This window comes from Canis lupus, chromosome X, assembly GCF_011100685.1.
Source record: "Canis lupus familiaris isolate Mischka breed German Shepherd chromosome X, alternate assembly UU_Cfam_GSD_1.0, whole genome shotgun sequence".
Classification (NCBI taxonomy): domain Eukaryota; kingdom Metazoa; phylum Chordata; class Mammalia; order Carnivora; family Canidae; genus Canis; species Canis lupus.
In genome coordinates, this window is record NC_049260.1 from 40,801,482 (window position 1) to 40,827,746 (window position 26,265).

General features: G+C 38.8%; 2 protein-coding genes across 4 annotated transcripts in view; both read left to right on the top strand.

Annotated features, from left to right (window-relative positions):
- The window catches only part of JADE3 (jade family PHD finger 3), a 137,084-nt gene that overhangs the window by 53,025 nt on the left and 57,794 nt on the right, over window positions 1–26,265 (top strand). For all 3 annotated transcript variants that reach the window (XM_038587245.1, XM_038587244.1, XM_038587246.1), the window contains exons 2-3: window positions 21,762–21,818; window positions 22,573–22,652. In XM_038587245.1, the coding sequence (XP_038443173.1) occupies window positions 21,773–21,818; window positions 22,573–22,652 (126 nt within the window). In that variant the 5' untranslated portion in view covers window positions 21,762–21,772. The remainder of the gene's footprint in view (window positions 1–21,761; window positions 21,819–22,572; window positions 22,653–26,265) is intronic.
- On the top strand, window positions 11,235–12,366 carry LOC491854 (40S ribosomal protein S6-like). Its single transcript, XM_038587311.1, has one exon. The coding sequence runs from the start codon at window positions 11,579–11,581 to the stop codon at window positions 11,831–11,833; it is 255 nt and encodes an 84-aa protein (XP_038443239.1). The 5' UTR covers window positions 11,235–11,578; the 3' UTR covers window positions 11,834–12,366.

The following is a 26,265-nucleotide window of genomic DNA, read 5'->3' on the forward strand; positions in this document are numbered from 1 at the left end:
AAAATTGGGGCCATTTTTTTTTTGCTGTTTATCACACAAATACAGATTCTTCTTTTTAAAGGCTTCAGTTACTTCTGTAACATTTAAAAAGTCATGTGTTCTGACTGTTCAGAGTTAAAGGCTGATAAGAAACAAATTGGAAAGTATTAAAATTGTTTATAAGTCAGGGCCTTGATATCAGTCCTTTTGTGAAGCTGATTTTTTCTTTTGAAACTCCAGTGCTCCAATACCTGATTGTGCCTCACATTTTAAGTCAGAGTCGTTAATTCTGGATCCTTGGTACTAAATGATGTGAAGACCATAAATGCAGGTTTAAAACAGAGCTGCAGATTTTTTGACACTACTTTCATCAGGAGGCAGGGCCTATGTGTCCTTCCAGTTAGATCCAGATTGACTTGTGATGACATCAACCAGTACAGTGGAGTATATGACTTCTGAGGCTAAGTCATAAAAGGGAATTCAGCTTCTGCCTTGTTCATTAGAATATTCATGCTGGGACCCCTAAATTGCCATGTAAGTAGTCTGACTATCCCAAAGCTATGTCAGCTGGAGAGGTCTTATGTGGGCATGCTGGAGATGGTGTTTGCTAAGCTAAATTATCCCTGTCAAAGGTGCCAGATAAGTGAAGAAGCCTCCAGATGATTCCAGCTGTTTGTCTTCCCAGCTGAGGTTCCAGACATCTTAGAGTAGGAAAAAAGCCATTCCTGCCATGCCTTATCTGAATTCCTGACCCATAGAATTCCGTGAGGTGATAAAATGGTGGTTTCTTAATGCCATTCTGTTTTGCAGTTGTTTGTTACACAGCAATTGATAACTAGAACAGCATAAATGAATGGATATAACTGTATTCCAATAAATATTTAAGGACACTGAAATAAGAATTTTACATAATCTTTATATGTCACAAAATGTTACTCTTCCTTTGATTTTTTTCAACCATTTAGAAATATAAATGCCATTCTTAGCTTATAGGCTATACCAAAAACAAGCAATGAGCTAGATTTGGCCTAAGGGCTATATAGCTTGTTGAACCCAGATTATGTAGTACTTGTAAAATTTAAACCTAAGGGCTTCTGGTCAAGATGACTCTGACTTCATACTTCAAACTCATATCTCCTTTCTAAACAAAGTTATAATAAAATAAAAATTAGAAAGACATATCTGTGATCAAGAAAAGTAAACCTCTGGACCAGAAACCGATCAAACAGCCAGTGGAGACTGTTAGTCATGGGCCTCTAGTTACTGACATGTTGGACTCTAGATCCAGAAAAAGGTAGAGATGTCTGAGGATTGTATTTCTGTAGATAATGGAGATCAAAACATTCAGTGAATGGAGGAAATGATCCCTGACTGTGAAGTCAAGGATTGCCCATGAACAGAGAGGAAAAGATGTTATTTCTATTCAGAGTGACAGGCAAGAGAGCTGAGAGAGACTCAGGGCCAGAGACAAATGTATTATTGGCTTACTGTCTAAATCTGTTCCTTTTTCCCTCTTGGTAGGATAAGACTGAGAATCCTGAGAGGAAGTACCTCTCAATGGAGAGGGTAAATAAAGAAGAAGGGAAATGAACTTTCTCCAAGGTTAGCCTGCAAACTAAAACTTCAAAGTAAGAACAGTTGTCCAAATTAGAGCCCAGCAAATGATAATTTTACTCCCACTCCCAATGAGAACCATTTTAGAATGACTTTGAAGTTTAGGATTTTCAAAGAAATAAAGGAAGAATAATATCCATTACAAATTTTTCAAAAAATCTAGCCCATGCCTGGTGGGAACTCATATTCTAGTTGGAGATTTTTAAAAATACATATTGCCGGGTACAGAACAGTTTAAGTTAATGATGGTACTATACCCAGGCCATTCCTAGGGCATATTGCTGTTGCGATTGTCAGGCTAAGAGTGAGTCAGACATGGAAGGCATTCTAGAAGAGGTGACATGTTTTCTAAGCCTTATAAGGATGAGTTTATGTATTTCTAAGTGAGGAAGTGAGAAGAGGACCTTCCAGACAGAAAGGATGGTATGATTATACAAAGCATATGGGTGAGAAACAGTATGGGGGTTGGGAACTACAGAGGTTCATTGTTGCTAGAGCATAAAACCCAGGGCAGTGTGGTGAAAGATAAAGCTGCAGAATGAGGTGCAGCTTAATTGTGGAGGACCTTGTTGGCTCTCATGAGGACCTTAATAAAGATCTAAGGACAAAGGGAAGCCATTAAAGTCTGAGCAATGAAAGGACATAGCCCAATTTGTGTTTCAACTAAGTCTCTGGCAGTTGGGTGGAAGATAAATTTGAGGACAAGACCAGAAGTCCTAAGATCAGTTAGTTAAGAAGTTGCTATCATAGTCCTGGTTTTAGGTGATGGTTAGGTCCCAAACTAGGAAAATGAAGGTTAAAATGGGACTAGTGATTTAGAAGATAATTTCAGAGGTTAACTTGGTAGAATTTGATGACTGATCCAAGGTGAGAGAAGGGGAAGAATTTAGAGATTCTTCTAGGTTCTGTGCCTGCATAAAGGAAGGTGCCAGTGGAGAGACCACTAGAAGGGAGAAAGAGCCAGTGGCCGTGGTGTTAATCACCTTCCAGGTTGATATGTATGGTTGGTAGAGGGTTTTGGATTTGTTCTTTTTTTATCTTTTTCCTCTTCCCCTCCCTCTTTCTTTCCTTTGTTTCCTTTCTTAGAGCCATAAGCATGTGTGTAGCATAGAGCACTTTGAGGAAACACCATCACTTATGACATGGTTAAAGGAAGAAAAGGATATTAGAGAGCAACACAGGGAGGGAACCCAGAGAAAGCCTTTGGAAACCAAAGTAGTTGTTTCAGGAGCATTGGTGGGAAGGAGGAGAGAGTGATCAGCATGTCAAATGCTGCATGCAAGTACTTAGAGATGAGGGTTGGGAAATATGCCCAAACTGGTGACTTTTTCAAGGACTCTGGTATGATAGAAGTCTGTAGAGTGACTAAAAACAAGGAGGAGAAGAGAAACCATAGATTACTTTTTGAGGAGTTTGCAAGAGAAGGGAAAGAAATTAGGTATTAGATAGAGAAAAATGATGTAGGGTCAAGAGAGTTTGGGGATAAAGGTAGGGAGAGATTTGAACCTGTTAACCAGTGTAAATCTAGTATAAAGGCAGAATTAGGAAGTTAAAAGACAGATTTTTTTCCGTTCATAGAAAGTTATTTCTTCATTTAGAGCTGTCTAAAAATTGGAATGGACTGCCTTGTTATAGATAGTGTGCTCCCTCACTGAGTGGTCAAGTAGAGGTTAGATGTTTTTCAGTGAACTGTGTAGAAAGATATATTGGTGAATGACTTTGAGTGTTTTAGCCTCTGTTCAGTTCTCAACAGTTTGCCCAAAGCTGTTTTAAGCATTATAAACTAATGAGTTAATCTGTGGACTTGCCTGGCAACTTTCCATAGATTCATCAGATCAATGTGCCAAGTTAATTTATGTGCCTTTGATCTTGAAGGATGAAATTAAACTGCAGATTCTCAGATAAGAAAATATTGAGGCTTAGTGTCCAGGAAAGTTTCATCACTATGACAATCAACTATGGTCTAGACATAACAGGTATTTTTCAAAAGGATAGTCACTTACCACACACAGCAACAATGAGTTTTATTTCAAATTTTTGAGTTTAATTTTTTATCTGTCCATTTTTTAAAAACACTGTTACTCAGAATGATCAAAATAGCACTGAGATGATAGGAGAAATGGATAGAAAAGAAAAACCTGTTTCCTTTCCTCTGTGATTCATATTCCTATACGAATGCTTTTAGTTTACATGAAGTTTGATTTCCTAGGGCCAAGAGGAGATAATTAGTTTCTATCTATGCTCTCTAGTCCTTATCTTAGATTGCTTAGTGATCCCTTATGGTTAGCATTTAAAACAGTTCAGGGGTAACCTTTTGCAGTTTTGTCTCAAATGACTACTTACCTGTATCCAGATCTGGCTTCCTGGGGCACTGAAGCATGAACAGCGTAAATGACTGAACACAACTAATTCTCAGAAAGCCACATTTTAGTCAGTACTTTCCAGCTTTCTCACTCATCATTTCTTTCACAGAACTAACAAGTGGCAGAACTAATTAATTAGAATTTTATTCCTTCTCAAGTTATACATTTTAAATTCTCTCTGTTAACCTTTTGAAAATGCCAGTAAGTGGTAAAATAACTAAAATCCAGAATGGGAAACTAGAAAGTGCAAGTACTGGAGAAAGAGTTCCTACTCCCAAAGAAAAACCAGGAGCACCAGGTGTGGGGAATATTTATCTTTTAAGGAAAAATAGTTACATCTTGTTACCAACTGATTTTACTTGTTACCAACTAGCCCACAGATAGGGAGTCAGTCTCCCAGTTACCCTCATGCCTGTCAGTTTTACCTATTTTCTTAACCTGTTTCTTTCCTTCTTCTGGGAGAGTGCAATAAGTGAAAATCTCACACATCCTCAGGTTGATTCATTTCCTTTTAAATTTGATACTCTTCAGATATGGTAGGAACATGAATAAGATGCTCTTTGTATCATATATTTCCTTTTTTAATAGTTAATTTTTTGTTTGAAGTAAGATTTTGAGATATTATGTCTAATTTTAGAGTAATGTTGCAAAAATACTAAACTTGCTGTTCCAAACAAGATGGAATAGACACATTTCACTCTATTTAAATATGATACAAGTAGTTTATAAGTGGATGCAAAAAGGTATAGCATGCCAACACCAATCAAAAGAAAGCTGGAGTGGCTATACTAATATCAGATAGATTAGACATCAAAGCAAAGAAAATTACCAGGGACAAGAGTAGCACTACATGATTCAAAGGGTAAATCCATCCAGAAGGCACAGCAGTCTTAAATGTGTATCCACCAAATAACAGAGATTCAAAGTACTTGAGGCAAAACTCAACATAACTGAATTGAGAAATAGACAAATCCATAATTAAAGTTGGGAACTTCAGTGCCCCTTTCAGTAACTGATAGAACCACCAGGCAGAAGAAAATCAGCAAGGATGTAGAAGAAATACACTACCAGTCAACTGGATATAATTGACATAGAATGCTCCACAACAGCATAATATTCTTTCTTTTCAAGTTAGTTTCAAGTTGGTAACTAACATTCACCAAAATAGACTATATCCCAATCCAAAAAACTAACCTCAACAAAAATTAAATAATTAAAATCATGCAGAGTATATTCACTGACCATAATGCAATCAAACTAGAAATCAAAAACAGGAAGACTACTAAAAAGTTTCTAAACACTTGGAAACTAAATAACACACTTCTCATTAATCCACAGGTAAAGGAGAAAGTCTCTAGGGAAATTTAAAAAAATACATTGACCTGAATGTAAATGAAAATACAGTGCATCAAAATTTGTAGGATGTTGCAAAATCAGTGCCCAATGGGAAATTTATGACACTGAATGATTATATGAGGGATAGATGAAAGATCTCAAATGAAAAATCTAAGCTTTAACCTCAAGAAAATAGGGAAAAAGAGCAAAAGAAGCTCAGAGCAAGCTGGAGGAAGGAAACAATAAAGAAAAAGAGAAGTTAATGTAATTGAAAACAAAAACAGTTGAGAGAAACAGTGAATCCAAAAGCTGGTCCTTTGAAAAGAGAGATTCTGATTTAATTGGTAATGGGTGTGGTTTGGGCATTGGGGTTTTTACAAGCTCCCCAGATGATTCCAGTGAGAAATGGGGATTGAGAACCTGTGCTGGAGAGGCTAGATATATTTTCTTGGGGGCTTAACTTGTGTTGGCATCTGTGCCCCAGTCCCTTTAATTTCTTCTGAGGAAGATTTGTGGCTATTTCATTTTCCCTCACTTTTTGTTGCCCTCAAAGTCAGTACTGACTCTTTCCCTTGTATGTCAATTTGCATGTCTGACTGCTCCTTTGCCTTAGGCATTGCTCTAACCGGAGGTGAGGGTTTAACCTCAATCCCCCTCCACTTCACCCCCAACCAATTTGATTGATTTTGGGATTAACACCGAAACCCCTTTCTGATTGGTTTGTCACACATCATTGGTTACCAGTTTGAGGCTGTGATCACCCAAGCCATGAAAATGTGTCTAGTGCACCTGGTCCTGTGACCCTGGCCCTGAGGGAGCCAGAGGAGTTGGTTTCTCAGTTCTGGTGGCCAGTGCAGTGCCAGCCCTCTAGTAGCACAGTATTAACGGTTGGTGTGCAGTGGATTTGAACTTGCTCAGTAAGTTTGGGATTGTTTCTGTTTTTTTGACCTATATGTAAGGCTTACCTGCCTTTTATTGTTACTAAAACCTGAGATAAAGGTTATTTTTCCTCCTAATAAACTATGATGATCACTTTAAATTGAGTAGATGTTATAAATGTACTAGGGGGTACCTGTGAGCAAAAATCCCAATGTGGAAGCAACTCACAGCAGCAGATGAGGCATATTGGAAACTATTTTTAAAAACTGTTTGTGTTTCTATCTGGAGAATTGCGTATATCATAGTAAAAGCTATTCTTATTGACTTAGTTTATTCTTAAGAGGTCTTATTTGCAAATGGTATTTTATCTTAAGAGGGTTCATGTTTTGTACGTATATCTCTTTTTATTCTTAAAATTAAGCCTACTTATATGTGTAGTTGAAATTGTTAAATATATGTGCATAATTTAAGAAGAACATGTACTGCTAATTTTTAAAAACTTACTAGAACTGGGACTTTTTTCCCCTTAAAAGGCATAAAACAGATTTTAATTTAGAAAGGCCTACGACCATTAAAATCTGTCAAGATAATATCACAGAATAGACCACCCAGGCTGAAACCTTTCAGTGAGGTCTGTATCAGCCAAACAGTGGGCTGAGAGATTAAGAAGGAGGGAGGTGACGTTAGGAGAGTGATAATTCAGTTGTAGGCTTCCACTTTTCAATATTCTTTCTTTCATTAAAATAAAGGTCTCCTGGGGCACCTGGGTGGCTCAGTCAGTGAGCATCCAACTCTTGATATCAGCTCAGGTCTTAATCTCAGGGTCATGAGTTCAAGCCCTGCCTGAGCTCCATGCTGGTCATGGAGCCTACTTAAAAATAATAATAAAAATTTATATGAATGAAAAAAAAATTTATATGAATGAATGTAGGTAGGTAGGTAGGTAGGTTTGTTTCTTGTAGTTTAGACCACAGGTTGACAAGCTATGGCCTATAAGTCAAATCTAGCCTGCCACCTATTTCTCTGTGGCCTGTGAGCTAGAAATGATTTTTACATTTTTAAATGGTTGAAAATGAAGAATAATATTTCATGACATGAAAATTATATGAGATTCAAATTTCAGTATAATAAAGTTTTATTGGAACCGAGCCATGCTCATTTGTTTATGTACTGTCTGTGACTGCTTTCATGCTACAATAGCAGATTTGAGTAGTTGGAACAGAGACCATATGGTCCATAAAGCCAAAAATATTTTCTAGCTGGTCCTTTCCAGAAAAAGTTGACTGAACCTTGATTTAAACTCACTTCCCAGGCCGGCCTTTCTATGCAAAGTGATTTCTACTCAGGAGGTTTGAAATGCCCAAATAAGTTAACAAGTTGGTTTAAAGAGGGTAAGCCTGCTTCCTGGCAATAGAGATAACTGTGGTTGACATGGAAATACTACTCTGAGTGGCAGGAACCTGTCTAGGTAAATTTGTATTTTCTTCTTTTTTCTTTAATGTGTCTTGAGGGCTTTGGAAAAAAGTTGACCTCCAGATTCCTCATCTGGTCACAGGGAACTCATAAGACAGATGACGTGTCTTAATTTCTTAAAATAAGCTTTTAAAATGACAAATACATACAGAATGAGATGAAGGTAGTCTTCTTTTAGAAAATACAGAAAAGTTCATCTACTCCAACTTCTGGTATCTCTTTTTTAAAGACAAAGATTTTGTTGGGGATGAGGAGGAGCAGTAAAATATATAGGCTATGTTCTTTTTCTTATTTTTTGTTTACTCAGTTTCTAGATAGATATTTATGGCTATAGTCACTGACTACTGAAATGTGGTAGAGAAGAAAGATATGTGAGGTGAACAGGCTTAAAGGGAAGTTATGTTTCCACAACATTGCATTGAAGTAGTGATGGATTGAATTATTGTGTAGAGAGGGATGAATTCTGAATTAAACCATAGGCAGTAGACTCAAATGGCCTCAACGTGGAGGCTAGTATTGTTTACCACAAAGCAAAGCTAACCAGTTCAAGAAACATATTCATAGTATTCATGATTTCTGTTTAAGGAATAGTTTAGGAGATTCTTTGCCCACATGGGCGGGAATTGACCCTTAAGGATATAAGAAGTGTTCTCTGGTCTGATCAGTGACCTAACTCAAACGTCCATCTCTGTTAATGGCTCTAAAGGATATTTTCCTGAAAGCCTAAGGGAGCTGGACTTTTCAGATGTTTCTTTACTTAAGGATTACTTCCAAATACCGTCATGGATTTATCCACCCTGATTTTATCTCAGCCCTTCTTGAACCTGTTTACATTTTCATTCTGTTCCACTTCTTGAGCTAATGAGTTCTCTAAGTTCTCTAAGCATTGCTCAAAGTCCTGCTTTCTTTTTGATAAAATTGCCTTTAGGTTTCAGGGAGTGCCCCTTTGTTACTTTTACTCTGTGATTGGGTGAATAAACTCAAGTCAATCATTTCTGCACTCTTCTTGAGTCTTATCTATTTCTGCTTCATCCTTTTAGAGCAAGATTTCTCAACCTTGGCAGTATTGACAATTCGGACCAGATACATCTGTGCATTGTAAGAGACTATCCCGTGGGTTGTATAGAATGGTTAGCAGCTTTTCTGGACTCTAACCCCACAGATACCAGTAACACCCCCCTTCCCAGTTGTGACAACCAAAAATGTCTCTAAATGTCACCACATGTCCCTTGGAGGATAAAGTTGCCTTCAGTTGGGAACCATTGCTTTAGATATTTGTCTTTAACCAAACTACAAAGTTTTGTGCTTTGGGGGCTATGTTTATAATATGGAGGCTTCTCAATGTAATTAATTGTATTGTGCTTTTCTGGATTTTTTTCCAACTCTGGTTAATGTCCATGTTGAATGGCAGTGACAGCTATTTTTATAGCCTCAGTGTTTCAGGTCAGCTGCATCATTTGTGGGTGACATGAGGGACAGGTATCTTGAAATCCTCGAAGTATTTTTTTCTAATTATAAATGCCCTGTATGTGTACTATAAAAATGTGGACAGTGGAAAAAAATTGGAAAGAATGGGGTTTTTAAAAAGATTTTATTTATTTATTCATAAGAGATACAGATATAGGCAGAAGGAGAAGCAGGCTCCCTACGGGGAGCCTGATGTGGGACTTGATCCCAGGACCCCAGGATCATGACCTGAGCCAAAGGCAGACACTCAACCACTGAGCCACCCAGGTGCCCTGGAAAGAATGTTTTTATTACCCCCAAATCCATCACTTTAGTGTTACTAATGTAACTAATGTTTGTAAATTTACTTACAGCCTTCACCTGTTTTCTACATATTTTATTTCATGTAATCTCACTATAAAACCAGTTTTTATACTGTTTTTTCCGCTTAACATTTTAACGTAAAAATTTCCCCTTATACCATCTTTACCTGATTGAATGAGATATGATAATACTTTTTAATTATTCCTATTTTGTTTGATAGCTAGGTTTCAGTTATTTTTATTACGGAGTTTTAATGGACATTTTTGTCCATAATTATTTTCTGTGTTTTGTATTATTTTTCAAAAATGAGTGTTGGAAGTAGAATTTCTGGGTCAAAGGGTGTGAACACGTTTAAAGCAGAGCCTTAGATTATTTTGTAAACTGCTGCATGGCCCCACAGAGGGCAGTGAAAAGGAGCTTCTTGCACTGACCATGCATTTCATAAGTCTGTCTCCTGGGCATATAGAAGGAAAGGGCTGTGTTTAAGTTAATCACTTTTCCTTGCCTGCCTGCCTACCCTTCTGTGGTAATATTAATGGGAAGTCAAGTAGCCACCAAACCACAGACTTAGATTCCAGTCCCAAATAATCCCAGTTGGGTTGACTTCCAGACAGTGCTCCTTTAAAAGAGAGTTTCACCCAGGGAAGGCATTTACTTTATACATTTGTATTTTGCCTGGCTCACAGTCACTGTTAAAATAAGTCAGCATGCTGTTAATCATTTTGGTTGAGATTATAGTAGGAATAAGATCTGAAAACTGCCATCAAATTACTGTTCCCAGGGGTGCAAGGTGAGGGCTGGTGCACATTTCCTTTCTGCCAAAACAAAGGTATTCTCATTGTGGGAGGTAAGGAAGGAAAGGATGCCTTTATAAAGTCTCTACATTGAATAGAGGACTAGAAAATAAACAGCTGAATAGTATATCCAAATATAAGACACTGAGGTGCATCATGAAGTTACTCCAAGATTGCACTGTACTTATTTATGGTTTTGCTTAACAAAAAATTTTATTCTGAAATACTTTTAAAAGTATACCACTTAATGAAGATTTACTTGTTGTCTTGAGTAGTATGGGTGCCTAGAAGCAGAACCTGAGATGGTATTTGAAAGTATATGATTTCTTGAGGGAGTATTCTCAGGGGAAACTGATAAGGGAGTGAGGATAAGAGGGTAGGGAAGAAGGAGCTAAAGGAAGAATATGGTCTTAGGAAAGTCTTATAGTCTTACCATGTTGTGGTTAGAGTGAGGCAGGTTGTAGAACTGGCTGCTAGCTGCCCCCAGGGAGACTGGGAGAGTATAATCTCCCGGACAAGACCCCTATGCTTAGTGAGGGGGACCTCTGGGAACCATTAGCAGCCAACAACAGGCAGTAACTGGGAGATGGGCATGTTTGCTAGGTAAAGGGAATCTGGGTAGGGCACCAGAGCATCTGTTACTCTTTTGAATGTTTACTTTTTGCAGGACCCTGTGCTAAGACTTGGGAATAAAAGATGAATGTGATATAGTCCACGCATTTAAGATGGGTGTGGTCTAGTGGCAGGGCTGACCATGTAAAGAATATTTACAGCATAAGCGAGGTGCTTTTTACACCAACAAAAGCATGCACAGAGACTTGGATAGAAAGCAAAGGAATGAATAATTGTGGGAGGGTGCTATCTGAAGAGCTTCATTGAAGGGATCCAACAAATGGGTAGGTAGGACCAGGTGAGAGGAAAATGGGGTGGTCAGGGTTAACAAAGAAGGAACTATAGACAGAGGGATGAGCTCCATGCAAAGGTCGGCAAGTATGAAATAAGATGCGTTCCTGGAATCTCATTGGGCCTAGCTTGTGCTGGAGGTAGGGGAACAGCAGGTGATGAGGCCTGACAGATTGAAACCACAATACTGTGGGCCTCCAAGGTCACGCCTAGGAGGCTGGGCTTAGAAGGGCCAGCATTTCTGCTGTCATTCCTCCCCCCCACCCCTGCCTGCCTCAGGTCTCGGGGTCAACTTGGAGTGCCCAGTCCTGATATACCTGCCAGTTCTGCCCTCTGGTGGCCGTGTGGCTGCAAGCATTTCCATTAAACATTTCTGAACCCCAATTTCCTCATCTGTAAAACAGCTGGTTGATGGTGATATTTATAGTACTGTTGTGATTAGAAATAATAAAGACAGGCCGCTTCAGGATGAAGCCGAACATCTCTTTCCCAGCTGTTGGCTGCCAGAAACTCATTGAAGTGGATGATGAGCGCAAACTGCGTACCTTTTATGAGAAGCGTATGGCCACAGAAGTTGCTGCCGATGCTCTGGGCAAGGAATGGAAGGGTTACGTGGTGCGAATCAGTGGTGGCAATGACAAACAAGGCTTCCCCATGAAGCAGGGTGTCTTGACCCATGGCCGTGTCCGCCTGCTGCTGAGTAAGGGGCATTCCTGCTACTGACCCAGGAGGACTGGAGAGAGGAAGCGCAAATCTGTTCGGGGTTGCATTGTGTATGCCAATCTCAGTGTTCTCAATTTGGTTATTGTGAAAAAAGGGGAGAAGGATATTTCTGGAGTCACGGATACTACTGTGCCTCGTCGCCTGGGGCCCAAAAGAGCCAGCAGAATCCGAAAGCTTTTTAATCTGTCAAAAGAAGACGATGTCCGCCAGTATGTTGTTAGAAAGCCCCTAAACAAAGAAGGTAAGAAACCTAGAACCAAAGCACCCAAGATTCAGCGTCTTGTTACTCCACGTGTCCTCCAACACAAATGTCGGCGTATTGCTTTGAAGAAACAGCGTACTAAGAAAAATAAGGAAGAGGATGCAGAATATGCTAAACCTTTGGCCAAGAGAATGAAGGAGGCCAAAGAAAAACGCCAGGAACAGATTGCCTAGAGACGGAGGCTGTCCTCTCTGAGAGCTTCTACCTCTAAGTCTGAGTCCAGTCAAAAATGAGATTTTCTCAGAGTGACAAAATAAATAAGATCAGACACACACACACACACACACACACAAAGAAATAATAAAGACAGAGCTAAAGATTTACTATCATTGTGCTACATTTACTGTTCTTTGTAATTTTCCTACAGTGATTAGAACAGCAGTGGCATCAGAGAAATGGACAGACAGATCAATGCACTATAAAAGCCCAAACCCAAAATTTTGTTTTCTTTTCTAAAAATCATTAACAAACCCACTTTCTTATTCCCAGGACTGATGTTATTGGTGTTAATCTGTTTCCAAGACTCTTCACTGATAAGGCAAGATTGCTTTGTGTCCATCTTTCATAAAAAAGTGATTGTTACTGTAATAGTTTTTAAAAACACAAAATTTTGCAGATTCTTAAAAATTTGTACCTCCCTCAGTCATGAACAGTTTGATAACCAACTTCTAAAGAACAGAATGTTATAGATAATGGAAATTACTATATTGTACACCTGAAACTAATATAACATTGTATGTTAAACTGGAATTAAAATAAAAACAAATTCTACATACATAAAAATATAAACAAGAACATTAATTAATTAGTGAGGAGAAAATGGAGATAACTGTTTTAGCCAAAGTTCCTAAGACCAGAACTTCAGATGAGAGGAGTATCTATCTCACAAGAAGTCATGGGTCTCCTGAAACTCCAGGAAGTGAGGAGAGAGAGGGTAGGTTCTGTGCTCAGTTGGCTTTCTTCACTGAGAGTTTTTGGAGAATATAACTATTTCTTTTATGGAATATGCTACTTCAGTCTCAGTATGAATTATCCATCTAGGGGTAATGTTCAATAGACACAGAATTTTTCTATTGCTAACTCTTCCTGCCTCTGCCTAAAAATTCTCATTGGTAAATATTACAATAACTTTTAAAGGTTTTTTAAGCTTTATTGAAGTATAATTTACATACTATAAGTTATGTAATTCTGTAACATTCATGCATTTTAAGTATATAGTTCAGTGAGTTTTAGTATATTTATAGGGTTTTGCAACCATCACTACTGTCCAGTTTTAGAACATTTCTGTCACACACACCCCCAAAAAAGAAAAGCTTTGTGCTCATTTATAGTCAATCTGCATTCCCACTCCCAACCCTAGGCAACCACTGCTCTGTACATTTTGTATAAATGGAATCACAAAATAAGCAATCTTATGTTTATAACTTTTTCCACTGTGCATAATGTTTTGCTAGGCTTTTTTTTACATATCTTATATATGTTTTTCACGTTATAGCATGTATCAATACTTTGTTCCTTTTTATTGCTGAGTAGTATTCCATGCTATGGATGTACCACAAATTGTTTAACTGTTCACCTATTGAAAGACATCTGGGTTGTTTTCCGTTTGGGGCTATTATGAATAAAACTGCTATAAATATTTGTGTACAGGTTTTAGTGTGAACATAAATTTTCATTTCTCTGGACTAAATGCCCACGAGTGCAATTACTGGTTCCTATGTAGAGGCATGTTTAATATTTAAAGAAATAGCTAAATTGTTTTCTAGAGTAGCTGTACCATTTTACATTCCCACCAGCAATGTATGAGTGATTATAGTTTCTTCACATCTTTACCATTTGAAGTATCACTATTTCTTAGTTCAGCGATAGTGATTTTAATTTGCATTTCCCTAATGGCTGAGTATCTTTTTCTTTTTTTAAAGATTTTATTTATTCATGAGAGACACAGAGAGTCAGAGGGAGAAGCAGGCTCCATGCAGGGAGCCCGATGTGGGACTTGATTCCGGGACTCCAGGATCACGCCCTGAGCCAAAGGCAGATGCTTAACCACTGAGCCGTCCAGGCATCCCCTGAGTATTTTTTCATGTGTTTATTTACCATTCGTATTACTTTTTGATGAAATGTCTGTTCAAGTCTTTTGGACATTTGGATATTCTCCAGCCGTCTTCATAAATATTCTTTTTATTCATTTGAGAGAGACAGAGATCACAGCAGGGGGAAGGATAAGAGAGAGAAGGAGAAGCAGACTCCTCGTTGATCAGGGAGCCAGGATGCAGGGTTTAAGCCCAGTACCTCAGGATAATGACCTGACCTGAAGGCAGACACTTAAACAACTGAGCCATCCAGGCGCCCATTTTTAACTGAATCATTTATTTCCTTACTGTTGAGGTTTTTTTTGAGAATTCTTTACGTATTCTGGATACAAGTCCATTGTTGGATATGTGTTTTATAAAAAAAAATTTTCCTGTTCTGTAGCTTGTTTTTGTATCTTCTCAACAGTCTTTTGCAGAGCTAGTATTTTTTCATTTTGACAGAGGTGAATTTTTCATTGACAGATCATGTTTTTGGTGTTAGGTCAAAGAACTCTTTACTTAGCCCTCGATTCTGAAGATTTTCTCCAGTTTTTCTGAAAGTCTTATAGTTTTACATTTAAGTCCATGATCTATGTTTTTTTTAAGATTTATTTATTTATGATAGACAGAGAGAGAGAGAGAGAGAGAGAGGCAGAGACACAGGAGGAGGGAGAAGCAGGCTCCATGCCAGGAGCTCGACGTGGGACTCGATCCCGGGACTCCAGGATCGCGCCCTGGGCCAAAGGCAGGCAGGCGCTAAACCGCTGAGCCACCCAGGGATCCCCCCATGGTCTATTTTGAATTGAGTTAGCTTTTGTATAAGGTATGAGAGTTAGGTTGAGGTTCTTTTTTTTTTTTTTTTTTTTTTTTTTTACTATTGTGCCAGTACCATTTGTTGAAAAGGCTATCTTTCCTCTGTTAAATTACTTTTCTACCTTTATCAGAAATCTGTTGGACATATTTGTGGAGTATATTTACTTTTAATAATGCAAAAATATATTAGGTTGTGGTAGAATAACGTCTATGCCCTAATCCCTGGAACCTATGAATATATTAGGTTACATGGCAAAGGACAATTAGGGTTGCTAATCAGATGACTTTAAGATAGGGACATTATCCTGAATTTTCTGGGTGAGCCTGAAGTAATCACAAGGGTCCTTAAAAGTGGAAGAGAGGCAAAAGAGAGGGTCAGAGAAAGAGGTGTGACAGAAGCAGGCAGGGTCAGAGACATGCAGTTGCTGGCTTTGAAGATTGAAGAAGATGGCCAAGATCTGAGGAATATGAGTGGCTTCTAGAGGATGGAAAAGGCAAGGACATGGATTCTCTGCTTGAGCCTCCAGAAAAGAATGCAACCTTGCTGATATCTTGATTTTAGCCCAGTGATACCTGTTATCAGGCTTCTGACCCACTGAACTATAAGATAATAAATTTAAGTCGTTTTAAGCCACTGAGTATCTGGTAACTTGTTACTGCAACAGTAAAATACTAATCTATATTTTAGAAAAGCTCCCATTGGTAATAGGATTTTAAATGTTTGGGCATACCACTTATCTGGAAAGTTTATATACATGGAACATCCCAATCGTATCAGTCAAATGACGTGCTACTCAATAGAGAATAAGTGCATCCAATAGGGAATAGTTAGAAAAATACATTACTTTTATTTTTAATTCCTGCATTCATTGTGGCTTTAAATTACATATTACTTTTTTTTTAAGATTTTATTTATTTGAGAGAGAGAAACAGCGACAGAGCTAGCGAGAGAAAGCACAGTGGGGAGGAGAGGGAGAAATAGGCTCCCTGCTCAGCAAGGAGCCTGACGTGGGGCTTGATTCCAGGACCCTGGGATTATGACCTGAGCCGAAGGCAGACAGTTAACTGACTGAGCCACTCAGGTGCCCCCACATTACTTTTTGATGGGATATATTTTGTTACTGTTGATCTTGTTTGCATTTCAGAAGAGCGTTTGAATGTCTTAAGTCTTGTGCCAAGGAGCCAGATGTAGCCCCATAAATTTATATGATAATAGGATAACATTCTATTTAAAGGAATAGTCTTCAAGGTACCTGAGTGACTGAGTCATTTAAGCATCCAACTCTTGATTTCGGCTCAGGTCATATCTCAGGGTTGGGAGATCAAGCCCTATGTCAGGCTCTGCACTGGGCATGGAGCCTGCTTAAGATTTTCTCTCTCCCTCTGCCTCTCCCCCACTCCCTCCCTCTAAAAAAAAATAATAAAACTAGTTTATAAAAAATAGTCTTCAACTTTCACATATTGAATCATTATGTTGTATACTTGAAACACATAGTGTTAAATGTCAGTTATATCTCAATTTTTAAAAAATTCAGTTGACTTTAACATTAGGACAAATAGAATTTTGATCAATGATTTTGATACTTATACTAATCCTGTTAGTTTTTTTTAAGAATAGCTTTTATTGAGATATAATTTACATACCATACAGTTCAACCATTTAAAATGTACAACTTTTAATGATTTTTAAAATATTCACTGATATGTGCAACCATCACTATAGAGTACTTTGAATATCTTACTTACCTCATTATCTTCTGACTTGACTGTTTCTGATGAGAAGTCAACTGTTAACCTTATTGGAGTTACCTTAACAGTGAGGAGTCACTTTGCTACTTGCAGTATTTTCTCCTTGTCTGGCTTTCAGCACTTGTACTATTATGTACCTTCTTGTGGATCTCTTTGCAGATGGTAGTGGTAGTGGTGGTAATATAAATTACTTGGAGTTTGTTGAGCTTCCTGAATATGCAAATTAATTTTTTTTTCAGTAATTTGGGGATTTTTCAGCCATAATCTTTTTTAAGATTTATTTTAAAGAGAGAGTTGGGGAGAGGGGCAGAGAGATGGAGAGAAGCTCAAGCAGATTCCACGCTGAGCTTGGAGCCTGATGCAGGGCTCGATCTCATGACCCTGAGATCATGACCTGAGCCGAAGTTGGACACTTAACCAGCCACCCAGGTGCCCCAGCTGTAATTTTTTTGAATATTTTTTCTGTTCCTTTGTGTCTCCTTTCCTTCTGGTACTCCCATATATGTTGGTGCACTTAATGGTGTCCCTCATTTCTCTGAGGCTTTGTTCATTTTTCTTCATCTTTTTGTCTCTTCTGTTCTTTGACTTGCATAGTCTCTATTGATCTATTTCAAGTTCACTAATTATTTTTCCAGTTCAAATCAACTGTTGGGCCCCATTAGTGAATTTTTCATTTCAGTTATTGTACTTTTCGATGCCAGAATTACCGGATGGTTCTTTTTATACTTTCTACTTCTTTATTGATTCTCTTACCTTCCTTTATTTCCTTAATCATGTTTTTTCTTAGTTGGACATATTTACATGGCTAATTTGAAATCTTTACTTGTCCAGTCTGATATCTGGTTGCTCTCACAGTTTCTGTTGCTTGTTTTTTTTTTTCTGGTGTATAGATCATACTTTCCTGTTTCTTTACATGTCTCATAACTTTTTGTTGGAAACTGGACATTTTAGATAATATGATGTAGCAACATTGGGTACTGGGCCCCCCTCACCCAGGGCACTTTATTGTTATTTGCTTGTTCATTTCTTTAATGACTGGATTATTTTACTAAAGTCTATTTACACGCCACCTTTTTTTTTTTGAGGGGAAGTTGGTGGGGGCAGAGGGAGAGTGATTGAATCTTAAGCAGACTCCATGCCCAACACAGAGCCCTGATATGGGGCTCAATTTTACTACCCTGAGATCATGACCTGAGCTGAAATCAAGAATCAGACACTTAACTGACTGAGCCACCCAGGCACCCCTATTTACTCCTCACCTTTGCCCTGCAGTGTAAGTCTTGATGTTGTTTCTTAGGGGTGCAGCCTTTGGTATGCCCCAGTCACGCTGGGATGACATTGGCTTTGGCAGGGCTCTTTATGACTTTTTCCTCACCACACCATGCTATTGGGTTTTTGTTGTTGTTGTTGTTGTTGTTGTTGTTGTTTTTGCTTGAGAGAGGGCATGAGCTGGGGGGCTGGGGGAGGGGGAGGAGAGGTGACAGGCAGAGAGATAGGGCTCCCACTGAGCAGGGATAGATAGATGCAGGCTCTATCCCAGGACTCCAAGATCATGACCTGAGCTGAAGGCAGACACTTAACTGACTGAGCCACCCAGGTGTCCTCACACCACGCTGTTAAGCTGAACTAGCTGTTTGCTCTGTTGTTTTTAATAATACCCTGGGACATAAATTGCTCCACAAACTGATCCAGTTGAATTAGAGCTTCTTTGAAGGGATAGTTCCTGAGATCAGTATTTGATTTTTTTTTCTGACAACAGGATTGTTCCTCCCAGCTGTCTATTTCCCTGATTCTCCAACATGCTAGCTAGCCTAGGCTTGAACCTCTCCATGCTTGGTTGCAAATGAAGTCAACTCCTATTGGGAAGAGCTTTCAAGCCCTCTATTCTATGGTCTGCTTTTCCTCCTGGACTAGTCTCTGAGCCACAGCTCTAATGTAGAGGGTGGGGACAATGATATACTTCCCTCTGAGTGGTAGCCTTCAGGTCTCCTAGGTTTGCCTCTCATGATGTAGAACCCTCACTTGATGAATTGGAGTCAGGGGAATTGGAACCTCATTATTTTTGGTGGCTTCACACCCAAGGTATAGCCTTTATCCCAGCAGTGGGGACCACTTGGAAGAAGGAAGGCACAGTCCTCAGCTATTCTTGTCTGGAACTTAACCTCAGCAACAGGTAGATGGGGCAGGATGAAAAATGCTGACATCTTGCTCCTCCCAGGAAGAAAGCCTTACAAGTGGGAACTGGGAGAGAGGGAGCTCTCTGTTCTTGGCTGCTCCAGTCTAGTATGAGATCTGTGCTGGGAGAGAGGGTGAAGGAAGTGGTTCTAGGTGCAAATACTACAAATTCTTTCTTACTGAGTTTTAGTAGATTTTCTTTAATAAATGCTGCTTCTATTTGCTGTGTGTCCTTACAGCCATTTCTAGAGATCGATCTTAAGTAAATAGGTTTTTGTTTCTTTTTAAAGTAATTTTTACCAGTTTCATTGGGGAGTGAATTGGTAAACCTCTTCATATAGTCATTCCAGAAGTGGAACTCTATTAGCTTTTTAACATAGTTTTGTTTGTTACTTCTAATTGTTCACAAAGGCCTTTTACTGGGGTTTCTATCTCCTTGGTAGATTGTGAGTGGCTCCAAGGCAGTAGCAGTAGCCCTGACCTTTATGCCTTCTGGAATAATGATTGCTTCTAATAGCATTTTGTATAGTGTGGCACATAAAGGAATGTCACTTTTGTGTCACTCTTTTCTAGTTCATTTCTTCAGTACTTCTTTTTGTAACTTGCAGTATCTTCTGTTTTTCTTATACTATAGTGCTGGGATCCCTGGGTGGCGCAGCAGTTTGGCGCCTGCCTTTGGCCCAGGGCGCGATCCTGGAGACCCGGGATCGAATCCCACATCGGGCTCCCAGTGCATGGAGCCTGCTTCTCCCTCTGCCTATGTCTCTGCCTCTCTCTCTTTCTCTCTCTGTGACTATCATAAATAAATAAAAATTTTAAAAAATTTATACTGTAGTGCTGGTGTGTTCCCAAAAACGTTGTGCCTTTCTCTCTCTCTCTCTGCTCCTCTCTCCCCCGCTAAAATAAATAAATAAATCTTAAAAGAGAGTAAAAGAGTAAAAATATTTATTTTCTAAATAAAATATGGGAACACCAGTTAAATTATGTAAAATATGGCTCTTGTCAGCAGTTTTAATATGCTAATATTCATTGTGAATGTTTAAGCGCAGAATTTAATTACATTTCCCAAAGATACTTGACCGTGGAATTTTTTTTCCAGAGACTGTCTGGAATCAAGTATTCTAAACACCTATGACTTTGTTTTCAGTCATTAATTACCTTAAATACTAGTTAATATGTAATAATTAGTACTTTCCTGCCTACTTCTGAACCCATGGATGTTTCTTTTTTTATTTAAATTCAATTAACATATAATGTATTTTACATTAACATATAATGTAATTATTTCCTGTGATTAAGAGTCTCTTATGGTTTTTCTCCCTCTCTGATTTCATCTTGTTTTATTTTTTTCCTCTCTTCCCCTATGATCCTTTGTCTTGTTTCTTAAATTCCACATAGGAGTGACATCATAGGATAATTGTCTTTCTCTGATTAACTTATTTTGCTAAGCATAATATCCTCTAGTCCCATCCACATCATTGCAAATAGCAAGATTTCATGTTTTTGATGGCTGAGTGTGATACACACTATAGAGAGATATCTATCTCACATCTTTATCCATTCATCAATCAGTGGATATCTGGGCTCTTTGCATAGTTTGGCTATTGGTGGACATTGCTGCTATAAACATTGGGGTGCAGATGCCCCTTCGGATCACTACATTTGTATCTTTGCAATGCCTATCAAAATACCATCAACTTATTTCACGGAGTTGGAAGAAATAATCCTAAAATTTGTGTGGAGTTGTGCCTCTTTTTTATCTTCCATTGGCCACACACGCAAGGAAGGGCATTTCAGTTTCAGTCAAACCCATTTTGCATTTTTCACAATATTAGGAGCTTTTTTAAATGCTAATGATAATTCTTTTTTAAGATTTTATTTATTTGTGAGAGAGAGCAAGCAAGAGAGCACAGAGCACAGGACCAGAGGGAGAAGCAGACTCCCCACTGAGCAGGGAGCCTGACTCAGGGCTCCATCCCAGGACCTGGAGATCACGATAGGAGCCAAAGGCAGACACTCAGTCGACTGAGCCACCCAGGCGCCCCCAAGCCTCCCCGCTTTTAAAAAACGATTTGAGAGAGCAAGAGAGAGCAGGAGGGAGGGGCAGAGGGAGAAGGAGAAGAAAGAGGAAGAGGAAAAGAATCCCAAGCAGACTCCACACTGAGTGTGGAGCCCTATGCAGGCTCAATCTCATGACCCTGAAATCATGACCTGAGCTAAAGCCAAGAGTTGGATGCTTCACCAACTAAGCCACCCTAGTGCCCCTACAGGAGCTTTCTTATAACATTCCTTGTGTTGTATATATAGATACAATTTTAAATTAGGCTAGTTGTTTGGGAGATAGGGACAGGGAAAAAGCAAAAAAGAGCAGACAGAAAAACAGGATGGTTGTACTCTTAAAGGTGGGACATGCCTCACCTGTTCTTTCTTTAGCCAACTGTGTCTCATGCCTTTTGACCTTGACAGCTCTGCCTTAAAAATGCTTTTTCCTTTTCTGCTCCTCCCCTACTGTGGTCCCCTGGCTGGTGATGGCCACATGGCTACCCACTTTTGTTTGGGTGGACAATGGTCATATGGCCATGTCTGAGGGCAGCCAATTCTGGACCATTGAGCCAATGCTGCTTGGGTGTGCTCCTGAGGCTCATATTCTCAGTCTTTGTTACCCTCTGTATTGGAGAATTTGGTAGTACTCTTCTCCCATCACTGTAGATCATTTAAGAATATTTTTGACAGAAACCATTTGATTTGTGTGATTTGCCTGCTGTTGCTTCTTGGGATCTATTGGGCAGTGATAACTGCCCTCTGAAATGGATGTGTGTGTGTTGACTGTTTTATTCAGTGTTGTTCTCTTTCCCAGGATGCTCCAGGATGAAACGCCATAGAACACTCAGCAGCAGTGACAGTTCAGACGAGTGTGAGTAGAACTGGCCAACAGCTGGTAACCTCTGTATCTATACCCTTTGAGGATTTATTCTTTGACTTGAGGACATGCTGTTTCATGTTTCTTTCAACGGTTAAAAAAATAATATTTCGAGGAAGGAAAGCTTAGGGTACTATTTTTCTTACTCATTTAAATTTCATTAGAAATAAATAAGTGGAAAAATTGGGTTTTTGTGGCATATAGCATTTTGTTCTTTACTTTTCATTTACCAAAACAACAAAAGCCAAATCTAATAATGATTTAACAGTGCTTTTCTAGAAAGGACAGAAAGTACAAGAGCATAAATTGTAGGCCCTGCAATTCCAGTTGTAACTCAGGTATTAAATGTTTGACTGGATGAATCATCATTTGTAGCATTTGCGGGAGGGCTGAAGGATACACAGATTATTTGCCTCACATTTTTAGTTTTTCCAGTTGCTTTTGCAGATAATTTTTTTCCAGGTGGAATGTGAATCATGTTATTCCAAAATGTTGTGAAGTATGATTACACCAAATCAGATCTCCTCAGCATTAGCACTGTTGAACCTTTTACACTCTAGGAGGTCATCTATAAATGGCGTTAAACTCCATTCTGAATCTTCCTTGATTGCAATTTAACTGTTTTCTTCAGTGCTGTGAGATCACTGTGCTCTTCTCCATCATACCTTTCTCTCTTGGATGACATTTAGTTATATGACATTTAGTAATATTTAACTCTCAGTATTTTTTGTCTAATTATCTTTTGCAGGTCCTTCTACTTCCTTTACTTCTAGCTCGATGTATAGGAGCAAGTCAAAAATTCCACATGAACACAAGAAGCCTGCTGAGGTGAGATCAATTATTCAATTTTTAGACTTAAAAATAAAGAAATTAAAAAAAAAGAAATAGCTACATTCTGCCTACAATGCCCAGATCTTAGAGAGGTGAGGATTAAACTATGTGCCAAGGGATAGACTTGTTTTCTTAGGAACTTTTTTGGTTTTTAAGAAAGATTCCATTTTCTTTTCCCTTTGGGAAAACAGTAGTCATCACACTGATATCATTTTGGTGATGACATTTAAGTGCCTGGCTTTAGAATATAAGGCTTTCCCTAGCCAAGAAGTCAAAGGGAGCCAGACCTGGGGAATTGGGAAAGACCCAAAGATCTGGCCTTGATTGGAAAGATGTAAGTTGGCAAGTGGAAGGCAGTGCAAGTAGGAATTGATGAAGAGGTTATGGATGGAGAAGGGAAAGATTAGGATGAAGATAGAAGCTATGGGTTTTTATGGGTCTTTACAGACTCCAGGGCACTGCCAACCCAAAGAAAATGGATCACTCCTTGTGAGGTTGGTCATCCCTTTTTTTAAGATTTTATTTATTCATGAGAGACAGAGAGAGAGAGAGGCAGAGACACAGGCAGAGGGAGAAGCAGGCACCACGCAGGGAGCCCGACATGGGACTCAATCCCAGGTCTCCAGGATCATGCCCTGGGCTGAAGGTGGCACTAAACCACTGAGCCACCAGAGCTGTCCTTGGTCATCCTTTTTTTAAAAAAAAAAAAGTATTTACTTATTTGAGAGAGAGCATGAGAGTGGGGGACAGGGAGAGGGAGAAGCAGACTCCCCCCTAAGCAAGAAGCCCAGTGTGGGACTTGACCCTGGGATCATGACCTGAGCTGAAGGCAGATGGTTAACCAACTGAGCCACCCAGGTGCCCTGAGGCTGGTCATCATCTGCTCCAAGGGCAGCAAAGTGCCAGGGTTGTACATGAACTTAGTAACGGTTTAGCAAATCCTACAGACTTTCCTCTGTGATAGTTAAATGATGAGAAACTAACATTGTGTGTCTTTACTTCTATTAGTAGACTTCCTTAGCTGCAAAGGAAAAGGAGTATATTAGTTAACTATTGCTACATTACAAATTATCACAAAACTAGTGGCTTAAAGCAGCAAACATTTATTATCTCAGTTTCTGTGAGTCAGGAGTTTAGGCAAAGCATCCCTAGATTCTCTGTTTCAGATCTTTCAAGGCTGTATGTTCTGCAGGTTTTGCTAGGGAAGAATTCACTTCCACACTCGTTCAGGATGTTGGCAGAATTCATCTCCTTGCAGCTAGAGGACTGAGACCCTTGGTTTTTTCCTGGCTTTTGGTGTAAGGCTACCCTCTTCTTCTAGAGACTGCTCATAATTTTTGCCATATGGCCTTCTCCGTAGATCCTCTCAAAACATGGCAGCCTACTTCGTCAAAGCGAACAAGGGGAAAATCTTTTGTTCCAACCTGCTAAGACTGAATCTTTTTTTTTTAAGACTGAATCTTGTACAGCATAACATCAGCAGTGAAATGACATCCCATCCCATTTGCCACATAACATAACCTAATTAAGGAAATGACATCCCATCATATTTGACATATTCTGTTAGCAAGGCACAGGTTCCACCTGCCCTCACACACAAGGTGGGACAGGGTGCATTGCTTTAGGGTGTCCGCCAGAGAGAGCATTTCTCCCTTTCTCAGAGGTCACTTTTCATTTCCATCTTTTGCTTGAGATCTTTCTGGGCACAGTAAAATATCAGAGTATGTTTATATGTCTCTGTTTCATGCAGAAAAACTTAGGGAATAAAATGCACATAAACAGGAACAGAACAGATTCCCCATCTATCCAGAGGAGGTTTTGACCATAGAATGGTGAGAAAGAAACTTTGCTGCTTTTCCATTTAGGACAGCCAGTCCTAGAGCACAAAGTAACTCGGTAGTTTTGGATCTTAAGTCCTGATGCCTCCAGTTCAGTGAGAATGCAGTCTTTTGTTGCAGGGGATAGGGGATCTGGGCTACTGGAAGCAAATTTATTAATTTATATTTCACTTTCTGTTATAAAAGAGAGAACCTGATATTGTAGGGAAAAACTAGCTTTGACATTAGAAGAGAATGATTCCATGTTTGCCTTGCTGGTTTATTTCATCTCTGAAATAATTTATTTTGTCATTATAACATGGACATTATCACAACTACCTCTCATAGCTACCATTTATTGAAATTTATGTGCCAAGAGCTTTATGCTAGATAAACTGATCACTTCCCAAATTTAGCAATTCCAAGAATCTCCTTGGGTGCTTCTTTCATTAAAAAAATTTTTAATAGAAAAATTTTTAATACTGTCAGTTGCACTCATGTACATTTATTATATACTTGAGCAGACTCCCTGCTCAAGTTAATTTAATGTATGGCTCAAATTGTTTCATAAATCAGTGAAATCATCTCTTATTTTCTCTTCAATTCCATTGATTTTTGTTCTCATTTTCTTTTTTCTTGCTTTAGGTTTACTTTGTTCTTTTTCTAGATTCTTGAGGTAGATGCTTAGGCTATTTGAGACTTTACCTCCCCCCCCCTTTTGTAATGTAAGAATTTTAGTTCTATAAATTTCCCTTTATTTTTTAAAAGTATTTATTTGCTTGAGAGAGAGAAAGAGCGCAAGCAGTGGGGAGGGACAGAGGGAAAGGGAGAAGCAGACTCCCTGCTCAGCAGGGAGACTGATGTGGAGCGTGATCTCAGGACCCCGAGATCATGGCCTGAGCCAAAGGCAGATGCTTAACCAACTGAGCCACCCAGGCACTCCTATAAATTTCCCTTTAAACACTTCTTTAGCTGCATCCCATTAATTTTGGGATTAGTCTAGGTAAGGATAAGTCTGTTGTTTTCATTTTTACCTAGTTCAGTGTATTTTTTATTTTTCTTAAGACTTCCTCTTTGCCCGTGGCTTATTTAGAAGTAAGTTGTTTAGTTTCCAAACATTTGGAGACTTGCCTGCCATCTTTCTGTTATTGATTTCTAGTTTGAGTCCAGTTTTGATGAAGAACATAATCTGCACGATTTCACTTATTTTACATTTGTCAAGGTTTGTTTTATGACTAAGGATATTATTTATCATGGTAAATGTTTCATTTCATGGGTACTTGCAAAGACTGTATATTGTACTGTTGTTGGCTCCTACTGGTTGACAATACTCTTTTGTATCCTCACATATATTTTGCCTAGTAGTTTTATCAGTTGTTTAGAGAGGGCTATAGAAGTCTTCAGCTGTGATTATGGATTTGTGTATTTCTCCTCTCAGTTCTGTCAGTTTTGCTTTATATATTTTGAAACTCTTGTTAGGTGCATATATATTTAGGATTGCTATATGTTGGTGAATTTAGCATCATTTAATGTCCCTTTTTGTCTTTGATAATTTTGTTTGCTCTGGAGTCTGCAACTATCTAATATAAATATAGTTCCTGGCTTTCTTTTGAAAGTGTATATTTTTCCATCCTTTTACTTATATATATGATTATATTTGAAGTGAGTTTCTTATAGATGATACATAGTTAGGTCATTTTCTTAAAAATATTTATTTGTTTATTTGAGAGAGAGAGAAAGAAAGAAAGCACAAGCTGGGGGATGGGCTAAAGGAGAGGGAGAGAAAGAATCTT